At 43.3% G+C, this 19,034-nt stretch overlaps 2 protein-coding genes across 2 annotated transcripts; both read left to right on the top strand.

Moving 5' to 3' along the window:
• Window positions 1-10,388: 10,388 nt before the first annotated feature.
• Window positions 10,389-10,700, top strand: LOC118769244 (histone H4). Its single transcript, XM_036516287.1, has one exon. The coding sequence runs from the start codon at window positions 10,389-10,391 to the stop codon at window positions 10,698-10,700; it is 312 nt and encodes a 103-aa protein (XP_036372180.1).
• Window positions 10,701-11,616: 916 nt separating this feature from the next.
• Window positions 11,617-11,991, top strand: LOC118769243 (histone H2B). Its single transcript, XM_036516286.1, has one exon. The coding sequence runs from the start codon at window positions 11,617-11,619 to the stop codon at window positions 11,989-11,991; it is 375 nt and encodes a 124-aa protein (XP_036372179.1).
• The last annotated feature ends 7,043 nt before the right edge of the window (window positions 11,992-19,034 follow it).

A 19,034-nucleotide genomic window follows, 5' to 3' on the forward strand; every position in this document is an offset into this window, starting at 1 on the left:
GTTGTGATGTCACAATGCAATATTGAGGATTCCATATGTGTTTCTATGGGAATTTTCTGCATTAAATCATGATTACAAATTGCACATAGAGTAGAATAATATGTTTTGTGTGGGTAGTGTGAAATGTGTGGGAATTACGTCTACATTTTGAGAATAAAGAGAAAAAATCTGCAGAACTGGAACATAAGACAGGTAGGCCTATTACTCTGTTTAGTGTACCTGTTTATGAGGAGTGAATTTTCTGATGTACTGACTTATAATATTTCCACTGTGGGACAATGCCTGGTGTACAATATAATGTGAGGGTTAGGGCTACACACACTCCTCAGGCACAAGGACACTTTCTTTTCTGGGAAGCTTGAGGCAGCCCCCTTCCAGGTAAGCATGAAAAGGTGAACCACTGACCAGAAGAGGAGGTGAAAGAGAGAAATGCACGTCAAGGGTGCCAACTTCAAGTTTAACGTAGACGTTGGTGACTAGTTTGAATGTTGTCTGGATGTGGAGACCCTCAAACAGCATGTTGACAGGGGGCTTAAAATGATTCATGCAAATGCTGTTTGTTTTAGCTAGGGCTCAAATGTAGAGTGGTTTGGTGGGGCCTACCATGAACGGAGCACTGTCACTGGGACTCATAAGCTGGCATTTTGGGAGTCGCCTCTCACTGTCGGTTCTCAGAAGCCAGGGTTTGGGCTATTGCTGCTATCAGGACCGGCGCCACGGGGGGGGGGGGGTATAAGGGGGCGTTGCCCCCTCAGATGGACTACCTTGCCCCCTCAGTGAAGATTAAGGCCTAATTTGAATTATTAATTTTTTAAAATTTATTTTCATTTTAAAATACTAAAACATAATTTAGCCCACCATAATTAGCTAAAACCAAAGTCACGCTCTAGCCTACAATTTCCAATCCACACAAATCCATTTGATTGGTTGTCTGGGTGAGTGTGAGCTAACTAACGTAGTGTAAGCATGTTATGTTGCGTTGTGTGTGAACTCCGAGTTGGCATCTTTCCCATGGTATTTCAAGAAGGTAGCTAGCTTAGATTATCTAGCTTGTAACAAACAAAATGGACATCCGAAAAGGGACAAAAAAAAAAAAAAACACGATAGAGGACCCTGACACTAGCATGCTGCGCAGCTCCTTGTCCAGGCACTGGTCATCTCAAGTCTAGACTACGGCAATGCTCCTACCTGCATGCACTATTAAACCTCTGCAGTTGATACAGAACGCAGCTGCACGTCTAGTTTTCAACCAACCAAAAAGGGCTCATGTTACACCCCTCTTAGTCTCACTCCACTGGCACCCCTGTAGCTGCCCGCATCACGTTCAAGGCCTTGATGCTCGCATACAGGGTGACCAACGACACTGCTGTTCGCTCCCGACTACTACGTTCTGCCACCGAACGGCGCCGGGTGGTCTCGACGCATTGTGGTGTTAAATCACCATCCAGGACACCTCATCCGCTCTGCTGAGTCCCTCTCTGTCTTCTCTGTCTCCCTCTCTGTCTTCTCACCTGAGCACCTCAAACACTTCCCCTCTATCTCCTATTAAACTATTTTAGAAAAAGCAGTGATTTGGCTGTAATAGTTTAACATAATGGTTTGGCTTAAGGCACTCGCTAGCTTTACCTGCTAGTTGGTGCCTCGCCTGGCCAACCTTTGGAACTTTGTCAGGCAGTACTTCTAATATTGTTGACGCTATGGTTTTTTGCTTGTGTTGTATTGTACCTCACTTGTAAGTCGTTTTGGATAAAAGTATCTGCCAAATGAATAAATGTAAATGTAAATGTAATTGCTTTAGGCCTACTCTTTGTTCTGATGTAGATTCTGAGGGTTCAAAACCTTTTAGGTTGTATGTGCAAATGAATATTGGCTTTTTCTGTAAGACAGAAGACTAATTTTTAGATTCAATTCCAGTCAAGTCAATTTTTTGTCGAAAAAAAGATAATGAAAACAGCATTCATGCAGAAAGGCGAATACTGTTTAGATTTCTTTGGTACTGCATTACTCTGTCATTGTGCTCCATCTAGTGTGAAATCGGGGAAAATGTTTCAAGAAATTAGTGAATTCGATCTGGACAAGGGTGTCGGCTAAAATGAAAATGACAATTATGTAACGTAAAATGCCTATCATACCGAATGTAGGGTCGCGTTTCCAATAATAGCCGAGTCTCCAATAAACGCAGGCCTCTTATACTCGCCGGTATGCGCGACCCTTTCAGTGAAATCACCGCCTGCCTCAAATAAACGCCGGGGAAAATTATATTTATTTTTCGTGACTATAAAACGAAAGAGCAGTGGGTTAAAATGCTTACAGTAGGCCTAGTCACATTTATTTTTTGTGGCTAAAAAAACAAAAATGAAATAACACAAACAAATAAGTTTTTACATTAGGCTAAATGTTGTTGTTTTAGTGAATTCAATTTAGTGAATTCAGTTTTTTAGTGAATTCATTTTTCCTTGTTCCGTGTTTCCATGTTCATCTGTTCACAAATTGCATTAAACATAAACATACAAAACAAGCTGTCTTTCGGATCATGGTAGCCTAAATTCACAGTGATACTGCTATTCTAACAGACTGTGCTCTCCCATCATAGGTTGCAATGACAATGTTTAACTTACTTTAGTAGTGATTCCTGTTTGAGTTGCGACCAAAGAGGTCTTTGTTAAGTAGTCTACTTGGGGGGAAAAAAAAACATGGTGAATTTTCCTGGTCAGTTCAGCTACCAATAACCTGCAGAAGCCTGAGTGAAATAAACGCAGGTCTCTTATTATCGCCGAGTCTCTAATAAACCCTGGCAAAGTTAAGTAATTAAGGCAAAAAAAAACGGAAGTTTTATTGGAAGTTTTACGGTAGTAGTAAAAATGTTTTTCTGGTGATGCGTATAGAAAAAATTGCTTAGAGACGGGTGAGGAAAAACTTGTAATGTGCTGAAACGCACGTCACAACGTACAACGTACACTTCATGCATGAAGTGAATGTGACCGGGCATCGTGCAAAATAATCGGTAAATACGTCGTGGATTATTAACATCTGACTAAAATAAGTGTTTGTAAATAGCAATATCAATGTATAGAGATATGGTTTGTCAATAAGTAGACTTTCTATGGAAGCTCTGGAGTTCGCGGGCTGTAATGAAAGAGGTGGCTTCCCAGGCTCGCTAGCTAGTTAGCTGCATCTCTTACATTTCTTGTGCCTTACTGTAACTTGGGTAGTTATAAAGCAGAGAAACGTGTATGTTTTCTTTGAACTAGACCTCATTGTGGGACTTAATTGTATTCTCCTGAAACTGGAGCTCAAAACGAGGACTTCGTGACAGGAATAATTACGACGTGAGTATCGTTTTCCTGATAATTGAATACTCAGTATTACGAGTGGGCTAACATGAGACTAAAAGAGTGTGTGTTTTGTTGTATTTTTGTCTTAAATGTACAGTTGTAAGCCCACTGCCGTATTTTGTACATTATATTGTATGTTTTCCTAGCCTCGAAAGCTAATTTGATCGGGGCTGTGTAGTATTTTATTCTAAGCACAGTTTGGTAGCAGTGTATTGATGAGTTTATACTGCTCAGCTTTGTAACAGTAAGGTAGCTTAGGTTATTAAAATATGGCAGTGGTGAAGATTGGCAGGCAGAGACTCCAGCCCAGTGGCCAGCTTGGTGTGAGAGTAGCTGTGAGCGAGACGGCGGAGTTCCAGAGTGTGCCAGTTACAGCGGCTGCTACCAGTGAGCAGATTTGCCTGTTCACGTTGTGGCGGATCCAGCTACAGAGTCCCCAGTCCCAATCCCTCCAGAACCAGCAGAGTCTTCATCTTCCAGTGACACGTGCCAGCAGCATCCTTGATATTGCCATTGGACTGAAAGACTGTATTCATTTGGACTGAGGCAAGTGACACCTAGTCAAACCATGTCCAGTGACTCTGATAATGGAGGGGTGGTAGTCAATGAGCGTAACACGGTCTCAGGGGAAGGGGATCGTAATTCAAATATTGTGCAAGAATTACAGAACCAAGTACAAGAAATAAGCAGGTGGTGAGATGAGACAGTGCCTAATAGAGCCAGTGGTAGTAGTACACGTTCTTATATATATATATGTGCCACGTGAGTGTCAGATCCAAGCCTTTAGTGGTGAATATGCTAAAGATGGGAGGTCAGTGGATGAATTCATTGAGGAAGTAAAGAGAGTTCTGAGGGCTAGAGAACAGTCTAGGGAGGAAGAGTTAGACTTAATTCTGTCACTGCTGAAAGGTCCTGTCTTAGAGAAGGTGCGACTGTGTTTGAGAGATCGGTCAGGACAGCCCAGTGATATCTTTGCCTTCTTCAGAAATGCATTTGGAGAAAAACGCAGTGCCACCCAGCTCTTGCAGACTTTCTACAATCGTAAGCAGTTTGATGGTTAGGACGTCCGTGATTTCTCCCATGCCGTGTCTCAGATATTAAGTTCTGTAGTTAAACAGTCATGGGAAGGTTTACCCAGAGAGAAAGAAATGCTAAGAGACCATTTCATTGAGGGGTTGAGGGATCCAGCACTTAGACGGGAGCTCTGTAAGTTTGTCAGAGAGCAGTGGCTCAGCAAGATAAATAGATAGCCGAATTAGGCAAAAATGTGTCAGAGTTCACCAGTGCGCTCAAAGAAATAGCGGTGTTCCAGGCCCAGCAGACAGTCAGAGAGTCAAGCCGTGGACCTAGACCACGGCCAAGGTATGATGAGGATGGGCGACCCATCTGCTTCAAGTCTAGAGTGGTCGTGCACTTGGCTGAGAAGTGCCATCACATCACAAGTGCCATAGTGTCTGCTAGATGCTGGTAGCAATGTTAGTACCATTACAGAGAGTTTCCTTAGGGAACATTTATCTGGAAATGACAAGGACCCTATTTCTACATCTGAGTGGTAAAAGATAACTGCAGCTGGGTTGAATATATAACATATAACATAGGTTATCTGGAGCTAGAAGTGGAGGCCATGGGACTTACCATCCCTCAGTGTGGGTTCCTGATTGCTAAAGATTTGCCAAATTCCCCTTCAGTTCTGGGACTTATTAGGCATGAACATCATTAAGAGGTGCAGAAAACTGGGGCAGACAGAGTTTGACACCAAGTTAGGTGGACAGCTTGAGTCGGGCTGGAGGCAGGTATTTAAGCAAATGCATACAGTCAGCGTGGTAGACAAGGCTAGCTTCACCTGTGTGTCTGGCAAGGGCGTCGTCCACCTACCAGCCTTTTCTGTAGCTATAGTGCTGGCCGAAGGACTCAAGACTATGAAGGAGGATGGCCCTTTATGGCTGTTTGAGCCTGTTAGTGCTCCATTACCAGGGGGTCTACTCGTTGTGCCCACCGTGACATCAGAGAATTATGTGTTCCCGGTCCAGGTTGTGAATGTGTCTCAAGAAGATGTTTGGTTGCAGCCTTGGACTAGGCTAGGGAGGCTGTCTCCCATGGAGAGTGTCAGCAGGGGTAAGTCCTGTGAAGTGATGCTCCAGAGAATTTCAGCAGACACGAACGGGTTACTGTTGACACTGAGGCAAGCAAGCCACCTGTTACACAGTCCATTCTAGAGAAGGTTGAAGTGGGAGGTAGCCCAGAGCAGCAGGCTCTGTTGGGTGAGTTACTTGAGATGTACTCTCATATATTTCTAGCCACCTATAGTACTTGTACAGAACACTGACATTACTTTAAGGTTGTGTGTTGACTACAGGAAGCTTAATGCTAAGACAAGACATGACACATTTCCTCTGCCCAGAAGTGATGAGAGTTTTGATGCATTGGAAAGTGCTAAGTTCTTCTCAGCTAGACCTAGCTAGTGGCTATCATCAGGTGGTCACGCATGAAAGGGATAGGGCAAAGACTGCCTTTACCACACCATTCGGTCTATTTGAGTATGTTCGTATGCCTGTTGGTGTGTACAGTGGGCCTGTGACATTTCAAAGATTAATGCAGACCACCATGATTGACCTCATCTTTCAAATCCTTTTAGTCTATTCAGATGATCTCATCTACTCTCGAACATTTGAAGAACATTTAGAGAGGTTGGAGACAGTGTTTAAGCATCTAGTTGAGACAGGCCTCAAGGCTAAATTACAAAAGTGTGACTTTCTGCAGGAAATGGTATGGTTCCTTGGTCACCAAGTGCCTGCTGAAGGTGTTGGAACAGATTCCAATAAGGTTGCTGCTGTCAGAGAGTGGAAGGTTTCCAGCAGTGTCAAAGAGCTCCAGTCATTTCTTGAGTTTTGCAGCTATTATAGGAGGTTTATTAGTGGCTTCTCACAGATCGCTGGGCCATTACATGACTTGGTGAATCATTGTGTGCATAAATGAAAATCAGATAAGATGAATCACCTGTTTTGCTCTCTGTGGACGACAGTGTCACAATGCCTTTGAGCAACTGAAGGAGAAGCTCACCTCTGCTCCTGTGTTAGGCTTTGCTGCCTTTACCCATCCATTTATTGTTGAGACAGATGCTAGTCAGCATGGTTTAGGCGCTGTGTTGTATCAGGAGCGAGAGGGAACCAAAAGAGTCATAGTTTATGCTAGCAGGAGACTACACCAGGCTGAGAAGAATGATTGCAACTACAGTAGCATGAAGTTAGAGTTGTAAGCTTTAAAATGGGCAGTAGCTGAAAAATTTAGAGGCTGCTTGCTTGGGTCCAAGTTTGTGGTTTTAACTGACAACAGCCCTCTCTGCCACCTTTAGACAGCTAAGCTTGGAGCCATAGAGGAGCAGTGGGTTACACAGCTTTCTGTTTTTGATTTTGGGGTTAAGTACCGCCCGGGGCACAGTAATTGCCTTATCTAGGCAGGAGTTTGCAGGGAAGCTCAGACTAGAGACAGAGAGTGAATTTGATGGTTGTGTGGCAGTCTGTAACCTGATAACAAGAGGGACAAAGGTAGAACCAGAGCTGGCTTTCAGGGGAATGGAGTTTGGAATGGAATTTGGCCTATCCCACCAAAGATCAGAACAGTTTTGGCACAACAGCCAAAGTCTTGCTGAAGAAGTGGTTTTTGAAGTACGGCGTCCCAGAGCAGTTGCACTCTGATCAAGGCCGGAACTTTGAGAGCGAGGTTGTTGCAGAACTGTGTAAGCTCTATGGAGTCAAAAAAGACACACACTGCTCCCTATAGGCCACAGGGGAATGCACAGTGTGAAAGATATAACAGGGCAGTGCACGATCTGAAGGCGTTAGCCTGAGTATCTCCCCGAGTTGGTTTATGCGTATAATGTCACACTACATTCCACTACAGGGTACTCACCCTACTACCTACTCTTTGGGGTACAGCCACGTTTGCCAGTGGATGTGTTGCTTTGGGCAGGGGAGTGTGTCAGAGAGAAAACAGGACTGACTGTCTGTGCAGCAGGAGAGACTCGGACAGGTCTATGAACGAGCAACGAAGTATTCAAAGCAAAAAGCAGCTGATAGTAGGGTTGTGCAATATGACGATATTAGATCTTGAACGATTAAAATGTCTCTACGATCTGCCTTTACAGAGAGATTGTTCGTATTGTGCTACCGTGCACATTCTATCAGTTGCAGTTCTATGGCTCATACACGCATCCAAAGTTGTTTTGTCAGCCAAATCCATTTTGACACACCAATAAACTGCGATTAACTCCGCCCATTCGGCTCCTGCCATTGACTTTTCATGCATTTGAAAAAGGCACTCCGAATGACAGGACAAGTAAGCGCTGGAAAGAGGTAACTGATGCAGCGACATTTTATCTGGCCAAGGATATGATTCCCATAAAAACCGTGGAAAATGAGGGCTTCAAAAGACTGCTAAAAATAGTTGATCCGGGGTACAAGATACCCAGCTGCAAATAGTTGTCCAACACGGCCATTCCACGGCTGTACTCCGAATGCTGCGACAAGATTCAACACAAAATTCAAAACGTCCAGAGATTTCCTCATTTCCCTTTACCACTGGGCTACATAAACACAAGCATAAACAGAACACAATTTGTCGCTGTGTGACAATGGCGTCTGCAATTACAAAAATATAAAATGAGTTAAACGTTTAAACGCAATAAAAACAGGCAAAGGCGGGCTGCCGGGCTAAACAGAACTAAGAAGAAGCCAACTATCCAATAATGCAAGTAATGCAAAACTGTAGCAAGAGCGATATTTGAAGAGTTAGCTGGCTGATCGTAGCACAGGAGAAAGCGCAAAGTATCAGAGAAGCCACTTTACTTCAAATTCAAATAAAGTAGTTGTTAACTACAGTGAACTGGAAATGAAAATGTACTACTACACAAAAATCATAAAAACTCACCCAAGCTGCCCTTCCACAAAACTCAAAATGTAATAATATGATAGACAAAAAAATGGAGCTGTGTGTTTGATCGGAATGGTCTGGTGACGAAATGAAATATTCGGGTAATCAATCGGATATGAGGAATAAGACGATCTGAGTAAGGGAGTGCCAGTCATTAGGCATACATGACAGAAGTTTCTGTCGTTTCAAACACGGTGGCAAAGAGTACCGACTGTTATAACCGTCTGTGGCAATATCCATGCGACTGCATCCTAGACTACAGTCTTGAAGATATCAGAGGTAAGATTATCCTTCCATTTCCCATTCTGCCAATGCAAAGGTGCCCATTTTGGATTTACTTAAAGTCAGGCACTGGACATCGGCTCTGGACCGTCTGGTTTGAGTGGATGAAGCTTATCCTGGTCTATACTTCCTGTGAGATTGGGACATAAGAACATCAAGCTGTCAGAGAAAGCTGCTTGCCACGTCAAAGCACCTTCTCTGACTGCCTGGTTTGTGTGTCTTTTCCGCACAGCGCGCTGAAAACCGCATAGCTGCAGTTGCGTGAGGAGAGAGCGGGTTGCCCCTGTAAGCAGCTCGTGGAAAGCGGCCTCTTTCCGCAATCCTGGTGGCTTTCGGTGGTGAGGCGCTCCTCAGGGAGTGGTGCTGAATGGACAGAGGTCACTCCCAGAGTCCGGGACCCATATTCACCAAGCGGCAGAGTAGGAAATAGGTCCTTGGTGCTCGAAAATGACGTAAATGACTGACGTCAATTTGCTCCTACTCTTTTCTCCTAGGAGTAAAGGCGGCCACACGCATTGCATGCATCTGACAACCTGGACCTGTTAAAAAGAAAGGAGGGTATTTTATTTTTCACCGACCTCGTTAGAGACTTTGACTTTGATCTTCTGTGAGGGGAACCTAACCGCTTACCACTTGAAAGTAATTAAACGTTGTTTCTTGGGGATATGGGATTAAGGCACAATTTAAAATGAAAACTACACTATCACTGACTGAAGCCGTGCCGGGACGTAAAACGCGCAGAAGAGCGTGGATGCTGGTAGTGCGCAAGCCTGTTTGACTATCCAATAATAACATCAGGCAGGTGAGAAAAAAGACTGTGAGATGTGTTTGTGGATTTGCCTGTGACGTGTTAATCTGAAAAATTTATCGGAATGCCTTATGTATTCTGAAATTTACACAGTCTATGTAAGAGCACTGAGCTGTAGATGGGAAAAAGCCTGTCCGTACATTTAAAAAAACTTCTGGGTGCAGTTTTACAAACAATATGGTGGAATGCTTTGCATTGCAGTAAGGGAATGCTTTCCGTTGCAGTAACTGTTTAACACCCAAATTTTGAGTAATTTAACCCCCATAGATATTTTTGTTATTTGTTCTGTTTTTGGTCTAGCTTATTGATTTATTATTTCTTGGATGTTCTGGGGGGAGAGGCAGGGCATAGTCTAAATTCAGTTCTTGTTTTGTAGAATTGTTTTTGTACAGTACGTTTATTTACGTTTATTGTTAGTTGTGACGTCCTCATTGTAAATAGTCTGCACTGAATCCTGGGTTCAGCACCAACTGTAAATAAATCACTGGTGACTGTACTTCACTTCAACCACTCTGTCAAAGCCTCCAGCCGCCAGTGCACCGTAACAGATATAGTTCCGATAAATATTTTATCAATGTGATCGTTTATGAATGTTGTTTTCAGTTTCACCAGGACTGCAAACCATACATGCTCATGTGCTCGCATGCACTCGTAGTTCATAGTATTGAGAGGTTTCATCATGTTCACAAAATGCTGCGCTATGACAGCACTACTGCTTTCAATGATTACATTTATTGGGGATTTTCTCAACTTATGAGATGAACTGTGAAAAATATCTGCTCCGTTCATTTGTGGCTCTGCATATTTTGGTAAAATCAACAGAGATCTGCTCACAGGAAAAAGTATGACATACTGAAAAAGCATCGTTGACTCCCTGACGTTGATCCCCACTTGAAGGAGGCGGGCTCTAACGCGAACCGCCTTTTCTTTGAGTATGGGGCCTCAATGAGGTCGTCTTTCAGAGAATATGAGCGTCCACTTCAACTGTCAAGCATTACTTCTGTCGCAGGTTGTAGTAACGAAATCGTTGAAAAATGTCCGGAAGAGGAAAAGGTGGAAAAGGTTTGGGGAAGGGAGGCGCCAAGCGTCACCGTAAGGTTCTTCGCGATAATATCCAGGGTATCACCAAGCCCGCAATTCGTCGCCTTGCTAGGCGAGGTGGTGTCAAGCGTATTTCTGGTCTGATTTACGAGGAGACGCGCGGTGTGCTGAAGGTATTTTTGGAAAACGTTATTCGCGATGCCGTCACCTACACCGAGCATGCCAAGAGGAAGACTGTCACTGCCATGGATGTGGTGTACGCTTTGAAACGTCAGGGTCGTACTCTGTACGGCTTCGGAGGTTAAACGTCAATCCTGCAGTGAGACCAGAACTAAAAACCAGTCCAAAGGCTCTTTTCAGAGCCGCCCACTTCCCCAGTCGAAAGAGTTAGACGTTCCACGTTCAGTAACACATTTAGGAAAACTTTGTTGCGTTTTAACGAAACGGGCTGCAGCATCCTTGGTTATACAGTGTTCCATTATATATTCGCTCAAGCAACGATGCAGCTGAACGTGTGTGTGCTGCCCCTCTCGCCGTCTATCACGGGGCGTTTTATGTGATTACCGTCGGGTCAATGTTGAAATGTCCTGTTGTACAAGTTGATCGATCGATTTTGAAAAAGAACATGCTTTATTTTGAGTTGTTGAGAATGTTGTAAAAATGAAGCTGTGGGAAACCTCGCCAAAGAAGGACCACTGATATTTTTGTACCAGCTGGTTTGGTTTTTAGACAAGTCCAGAATCGTAACCAAACTGTGGACTGTATACAGTATTACTGTATACTATTTGTGGCGGTTGTCATAATTTGGTGTGTGTATGAGATGTTTATATATAAATCATACGTAAATGTACACGACAATGTATGCCATGCAGATTTGATTGATTGTTGGTTTTCCATATGCGTCTTGAAAGTATTTTTTGACTCATCACCTACGTAATGTAAATTGTCTTGCAAAAAAATAAAGATTAATAAACACTACAAGAGAAAGTGGGAGTCGCACGGTAGAAGTGCTTTGTTTCGATAGATGTGCAACTTGTGGTATTCCCGCCCAAGGAAATCAGCCAATCGAATTTGAATGTCATCGGATTCAGAAGAATCTGCCAATGAGATCCTGCGATAACTGGTTGGGCAAAGATCGTGGGCAAATTTGCATACACTCTACATATAGGCCACGTATGGGGTGTGAGAGCATTCATTCGTGTTTGCGAAGAAACGAGCATTATGCCTGAACCAGCCAAGTCTGCTCCCAAGAAGGGATCGAAGAAAGCCGTCACTAAGACGGCCGGTAAGGGCGGCAAGAAGCGCAGAAAGTCCAGGAAGGAGAGCTACGCAATCTACGTGTACAAGGTGTTGAAACAAGTTCATCCCGACACCGGCATTTCCTCAAAGGCAATGGGCATCATGAATTCGTTTGTCAACGATATCTTTGAGCGCATCGCCGGTGAGTCGTCTCGTTTGGCTCACTACAACAAGCGCTCCACCATCACCTCCAGGGAGATCCAGACTGCCGTGCGCCTGCTGTTGCCCGGAGAGCTGGCTAAGCACGCCGTGTCCGAGGGTACCAAGGCCGTCACCAAGTATACTAGCTCCAAGTAGAAGGGACGTGATGACAAATCCAACCTAAAGGCTCTTTTCAGAGCCACCCACTCTTTCACATGAGAGACAAAAACCGTTTTACCTGACCTTACACGTGGTCGATCGCGAATGGGTCAGTGATGGACACATGTCGGAAATCCGGAGTGCAGCGATTTTGAGATCAGGCAATGAATTACTAGCGTATACGCAATTCCATTAAAAACAGTCACTGCTTTCGTACCAGTACCTCGCATAAACAGGCTACCATTGGTTAAAACTCATCCGGAAAACATCACGTCACTGTTCTTATCCAGTCTGCAGCTAGTTTCAACTTTCTGTGAGGCGGTGACAGGAAGTATTTGCGGGGACTGTATCAGTAGGCTAGCATGCATTGAAATGGATGGAGCACGGAAGCGAAACTTGTGAAGGCTGGCGCAGAGAAGCACAATAGGACGGGGGGTGAATAATGTGATAGACTTGGTTACATGAAAATGGACGCATATTTGTGTAGAGAATAAATAATAGGGGCGAAAGCACACATCCTTGTGGGGAGCCAGTGGAGGAGCAAACTTGGTCAGACAGAATTCCATTTACACTCACTCTCTGTGTCCTGTTATTTAAAAAGTCAAGAATCAAGCCGACAAGATTGTTACTCAATTCAAATTGTTCTAAAAGCCTACTAGTTAAATATTGAGGTTGAATTGTGTTAAAAGCAGAGGAAAAATCAACAAATAGAAGTCTAGCATGAGACCCATTTCCTTCCAAGTGTTCAACAAGTAAATTAAGCAAAGTGACTGCGGCATCCTCTACTCCTCTACGTGGCCTATACGCAAACTGCATGGGATCAAGCGCATGCTCAGTTTACCTTAAGACTTCTGACCTTACCAGTGTTTCGAGGATTTTCATTAAAATTGATGTAAGAGCAACTGGTCTAAAATCATTAAGAGTTTTGGGGCAACTAGATTTAGGAACAGGGACTACCACAGCATCCTTCCAAACCTTAGGTACGTGCTGTGCCTGTAGAGACTGATTAAAAATGTAGTGGAATACAGGACTCAGTTCTTTTGCGCAAGATTTAAGTAAACGACCGCAGATGTTATCTTTTGGTCCAGGACTTTTATTTACTCTTACCGAGAGGAAGGCCTTTTCCACATCCTTTTAGTCTATGTCAAAGTGCTGACTATCCTCAAGTTTGTAACTCAGTTCCTGAATTTCATTACTAAAATCAAAAGTATCAAAATGATTATAAAAACAATTAAGGGCATTAACAAACTCAGTATCTGAATTGAAACCATCCAGGGTAACCTGACTGCTGTTCTTTGGATTCTGAAGGCCTGTTACAGTTTTCATGCTAGACCAGGCTGAGCCAAGGTTATTTGCAGCCATCTTGTTCTCTAGTCCAGATTTATAATTCTGTTTTGCTTTTAAGATTTCTATTTTCAGCTCCTTAGTAGCTATATGCAGATCAGAGGATACTCCCTGTTTAAAACCAACTTTCTTGTTCTGTATGCTGGACTTAATGGATTTGGTCACCCATGGTTTGTTATTAGGGTAAATTTTAACTCGCTTACAGGGAATGATCATGTCCCTACAAAAGGCAACATATGAGCATGCTACATCAGCAGGTTTGTCCAAATCATCACCACAAGATTGTTTAAACATGTCCCAGTCTGTGCAGTCATAACATTCCTGCAGAGAGAGCACAGATTCTTCAGTCCAGACCTTTATATCCTTATATCCTTTATATCCTTTGTCTGCACTTTCCTTAAATTCGTTTTATATATGGGCAGTAAATGCACACAGTTATGATCCACAGACTGCGCAGAGCCCAGTGGAGGTAGAGGGAGTGATTTATAAGTGTCCTTTACTGTCCTATAACAAAGATCTAATGTCTTATTCTGCCTAGTGGGACAGGAGACATACTGGTAATGTACACTAATGTACACAACTGGTGGATGTACACTATTGTCATAAAAAGTTGTGGAAACTCATGGGGCAGGTAGAAAGGACGTAACGATACTGATAAACGTTCGACATCTGGAGTACAAATGCGTTCTCTGACAGTCACGGAGCTACAGTATCGTTTGTTAAAATATAAACATACCCCACCACCTTGTTTTTTCCTCGTCACTTCAGCCTTTCGATCCAGACGAAACTGTGCTCCAAAACCATGTCCTGGTCGTGCTCAATGAGCCATGTCTCAGTGAAAGCCAAGACCCAGCAGTCTTTGAAGTCCTTCTGCATTCTGCAAACGGATGTACCCCTGGAGTCCGTCCACTTTGTTCCTCAGGGACTGGACGTTCCCCGTGATCACCAAGGGCAGAGGAATCCTGGTGAGCCGTTGTTTCCTCAAGCGTAGTCTGACGCCTCCTCGTTTACCCCGCTTCCTCTTCTTATCCCTCGTTGCCCCACAGGTTTCATGAGAATCTCTCAGAATACAGTCCAGTAGCTGTAGCGTGATATCTGTCACACGAGCTAAACTCGCAAGGTTCAATTGCAGCAGCACATCTCTAGTGTACTGAGTCCGACCCCGGTAGACAGCCCCGTTGACGTTGCAGGCAAGCAATAAATTGAACAGAATCCACAAAGCGGCATGATAGAGAAGATCCATTTTAAATGAGCAAAAATAGGAGCACTCAATCATAACATTCAAACGATTGATTTAAGAAAGTACATGTAAAAACCTTTAAAACAAGTATAAAACACCAACACGAGGACGCCAAACTCTCACTGCCAGTCGCCCAATTCGCCTCCAGTAGCTACCATACATAATATTAAGATGTATACTTCTGTAGGCGTTTCTGAATCCCTCAATGTGGCAGCAGACAACAATGTCTTCATCATCATCCTGTGATGAAGAGCATTCTGTTTCAGTATACATTAAACTACTACATTTGGCAAAATCTTTGGAGTATTGAGTACTTACAACTTCAAGGAGTTCTGTTGTGGCAGGGGAGGATCAGATGACACCATCAGTGACAGTTGTGAGAAATTAAAAACCCAAAAAAGGAATACGTATATATATGTATAATATATATATATATGTATATATGTATATATGTAATATATATATGTATAATTATATATGGAGTATATTATTATACATATAAGTATCTGGCTACAAAGAAATATCTGGCTACACCTGTTTTTCAGGGTTTCGGCTAGGCCCCTTATCTCCAGTGAAGGGCAATCTTAATGCTTCAGCGTACCAAGCCATTTTGGACAATGCTATGCTTCCAACTTTGTGCCAATAGTTTGGGTAAGGACCTTTTCTATTCCAGCATGACTGTGCCCCAGTGCACATGCAAGGTCTATAAAGACATGGTTTGATGAGTTTGGTGTGGAAGAACTTGACTGGCCCACACAGAGCCCTGACCTCAACCCCATCGAGCACCTTTGGGATGAACTTGAGCAGAGATTGCAAGCCAGGCCTTCTCGTCCAACATCAGTGCCTGACTTCATAAATGCTCTACAGAATGAATGGGCACAAATTCCTACAGAAACACTCCAAAATTTTGTGGAAAACCTTCCAAGAAGAGTGGAAGCTGTTATAGCTGCAAAAGGGGGACCAACTCCATACTAAAGTATATGTATTTGAATACAATGTCATTACAATGTAATGGTCAGGCTTTCAAATACTTTTGTCCATATAGTGTATATATATATTTTGTATATACACACTATATGGACAAAAGTATTCGGACGCCTGACCATTACATTGTATATATATATAAATATATATATATACAGTATACACACATCTTATGTAGCAGTTGTGTCCTGGGGGATGATTGGCTCAGATGAGCTCCCTTCAGGGATGCCTTCAGCAACTGGTCGCCCAGTATTATGTCTCAGGGCCAGCTCTTTTGCCTTGGTGGTGGCCCTCCACCCATTTTGCGGCCCTCTGCCTTCTTTCTGTTAGCTGAATAGAACTCAAATGTTAATCTACTTGTAGGATATTAGGCGAGAGGACATTTATGTGTTTTAAAACAGCATTCTGTCGGGGGTTAAAGCTACTACAAGTTGATATAGCCACTGAATTATACTTACTTTGGCTTTAATCATATTTGACATATTAAACAAAGTGAGGTACATTCATGAGCCTATTATTTCATCATTTATGTTTCAGCTGTTGCCAAGTGCGCTTTGTGCATATGGGATTGCACCTAAATGACAACAGAATTTTATTCAATAACATTCCACCACTTTTTCACCTGTAATATTAAAAGGAGGTGTGGTTAAATGTTAAATGAATAGAGTACTGCATTCAAACTTATGCATTGACTCGGGCAGCAATTCTATCCCGCGCCAATTGTCTCTCTTTTGCCACTGCAGCTGTGTCGCTTTTTTTCTGAAAATGTGCTCATACTCGCCATAAGCACGTATTACAGCTCCAACACTGTGATAAAGTTTGCTGACGACACCACCAATCATCGGCTGCATCATAGACGGAGACGAGTCTGCCAATAGAGCAGAGGTGAGAGCCCTGACATCATAGTATCAGGACAACAACCTCCTGCTCAACATCAGCAAGACCAAGGAGCTGATCATGGATGACAGGAGGCTGCAGGGAGAGGGGCACGCCCCCATCCACGTTGAGGGAACAGCAGTGGGAAGATGAAGATCGGCTGCTTCAGATTCCTAGGGATAAATATCAGCGAGGATCTGAGCTGGTCACACCACATAGGTGTGGTCGTATTGGAAGCAAAGCAGTGACTCTTGTTCCTCCGACAGCTGAGGAGATTCAGCATGGACTCCAGGATATTATTTTAAGGACCTTCATCATCCATACCTTCCACAAAGAGCCCTTCTTTCCCAAAATGCCAGGCTTCTCATCATTCCAAGAGTGGGCAAAACTGCTACAGGCGGTAGAGCCTTTTCCTATCGAGCCCCTCTCCTGTGGAACAGCTTACCTACCGAGGTTCGGGGAGCAGACTCTCTCCACCTTTAAGTCTAGGCTCAAAACATATCCTTTAGCTGAGGGACATGGCCTGGTGCTGGCGTGGATCATAGAGTCTCTGGTGGACTAAGTGGTCATTGCTGTCATGACACGGACTCTGTGCCATGAACTGGTGTTGACTGCCTTAGGGCCGCCCTCATGACTATGCTGCTTCCTTGCCTCCCGTCCCCTAGTTATGCTGCCATAATGTTAGTCTGCCGGGGTTTTTTCCTTGATGCATACTGGCACCTTTTTTCCCTGCCCCTCCTCTCCTGCCTCTCTGCTGTACATTCATGTCATTCTTACCATCCACCAATCATTGTTCTCTATTTGTTTCCTGTCCCTGCTCCGGGATCCTGCCTGGAGCTGTAGTCTAAGCATCACACCCCGATCTCCAGTCCTGCTACTTCGCTGCCTTGCCTATCAAGCCAACTGCGTGCCAAGAACCGGACATTCTCTAGCATACATTTTAAAATTACTCTGCTATTTACTACTGTCTATCAAAACTCAAATGTCTTAAAGTATATTGTAAAATTTCAAGTATTCTATGTAATTCTATCTGCCCAGTGCCAGCTCCCCCTCTGTGCCGGGTTCTGCTCAAGCCTTCTTCCTGTAAATTAGGAGTTTTTCATTGCCACTGTTGCATTAGGCTTGCTCTCAGTGGGTCTCAGGCCTGGGAACAATGTAAAGCTGCTTTGTGACAACTTGTGTTGTAAAAAACGCTATACAAATAAAAAATGAATTGAATTGTATTATTATATATTTTCTTTTTTTACAATTTTGAATTAAAGATGTTGTGGTAACGTGCGTAAATGTATGTGCATCCCATTTTGTTACCATTTTCTTAACATTTCAGGCTCAGATAAATTTGTTGCTTTAAGCCCTGTGGACAATTTCCCTATGAGTATGTACATTCCGACCGGTAGCCTGCAAGGGATGGGATATTCCAATCCACTTTGCCTTAACCATTATGTGCTCTGAGAGGTCAAAAATGACCCGGTAATATTGATAAAAGATTTATATCAAGCGTAAAGCGGAGTAAAGGACCTGAGGCAATTTTCTCGATTCCTTTGTCTCTCCTCGTCTCTTTGCCTCTCACATACAAAAATCTACATATGCACAGATATAAAAGCACATGTGAGCACACGTATGTGCATGGCTTCAGATGGAGTTCCAGTATTTTACTCTCATTCTCTCTCACTGACACAACACACGCATATACAGAGTGAGAAAGAGACAATGCGTGTGCTTCGGCTGGAACAACAACTTTCGTCGATTTGTAGCGGTGCCCCTTGCCCTACCCCACCGCTGACTACGATATATACACCATTTCAGAGAAAATAAACTTGACATTTCTAGCACACAGAGAGTGAGAAAGTGTGTGCTTACGATTGAACAACAACAGCACCCCCCCACCACCACCAAACATTTCTTGCAGGAGAGAATTGTTTTCTCACATGGAATGGAGTCAGGAGTGGTGTCATAGTGTTATAAAGGTGCTGCAGATGTCATCCACCTGAGGCCACAGCCGGGGCAGGTTTGCCAATTCAGCACACCCGTAGATGAACCGTAAAACAAGCACAATGTGTTACAAATGTGAGAAATACATCTGTAAAGCCCATGCTTGCAGACTTGCATACATACATCTGCTAAACAGAGAAATACACAGCCATGTTCTTGGTGCTTACGCTTCCCAAAATAAGAGTTAAATGAAGTCATTATGTTTGCCGAAAAGTTCAAGAATGTTATTGCTGTATTTCCTTTCAATAAAATTCACAGAAACTTTCATGGTCGTCATGTGCTATCTCTTGCTGAAAGAAAAGTGCAATCCATTTTTATACCTTTGCAGTAACTATATAAGAAATAAAGAACGAACATCGATTGTAGCAAAAACAAACAAACAAAAATCAATTATTGTGTGATTTGTAGTAAAACCAAGTAGCGTACAGATAACCATTGCAGTCTCTCCGCACTGTGAAGTACGAAAACAGTTCAAGCTGTTGATGAGTGACATGATGTTCTTCACGCAAAATAGATTTGGGTCTTAAATTTCAGTTAAGAGGCTTTATCATGCGGGTGTGGCGAAGGTGGATCATTTTTGACCCAAATGACAAGGGAAGTATAC

The sequence above is a fragment of the Megalops cyprinoides genome, chromosome 21 (assembly GCF_013368585.1).
Source record: "Megalops cyprinoides isolate fMegCyp1 chromosome 21, fMegCyp1.pri, whole genome shotgun sequence".
NCBI lineage: Eukaryota > Metazoa > Chordata > Actinopteri > Elopiformes > Megalopidae > Megalops > Megalops cyprinoides.

Coding starts and splice junctions, on each gene's coding strand:
- LOC118769244 (XM_036516287.1), top strand. CDS start 10,389: ATGTCCGGAAGAGGAAAAGGTGGAAAAGGTTTGGGGAAGGGAGGCGCC.
- LOC118769243 (XM_036516286.1), top strand. CDS start 11,617: ATGCCTGAACCAGCCAAGTCTGCTCCCAAGAAGGGATCGAAGAAAGCC.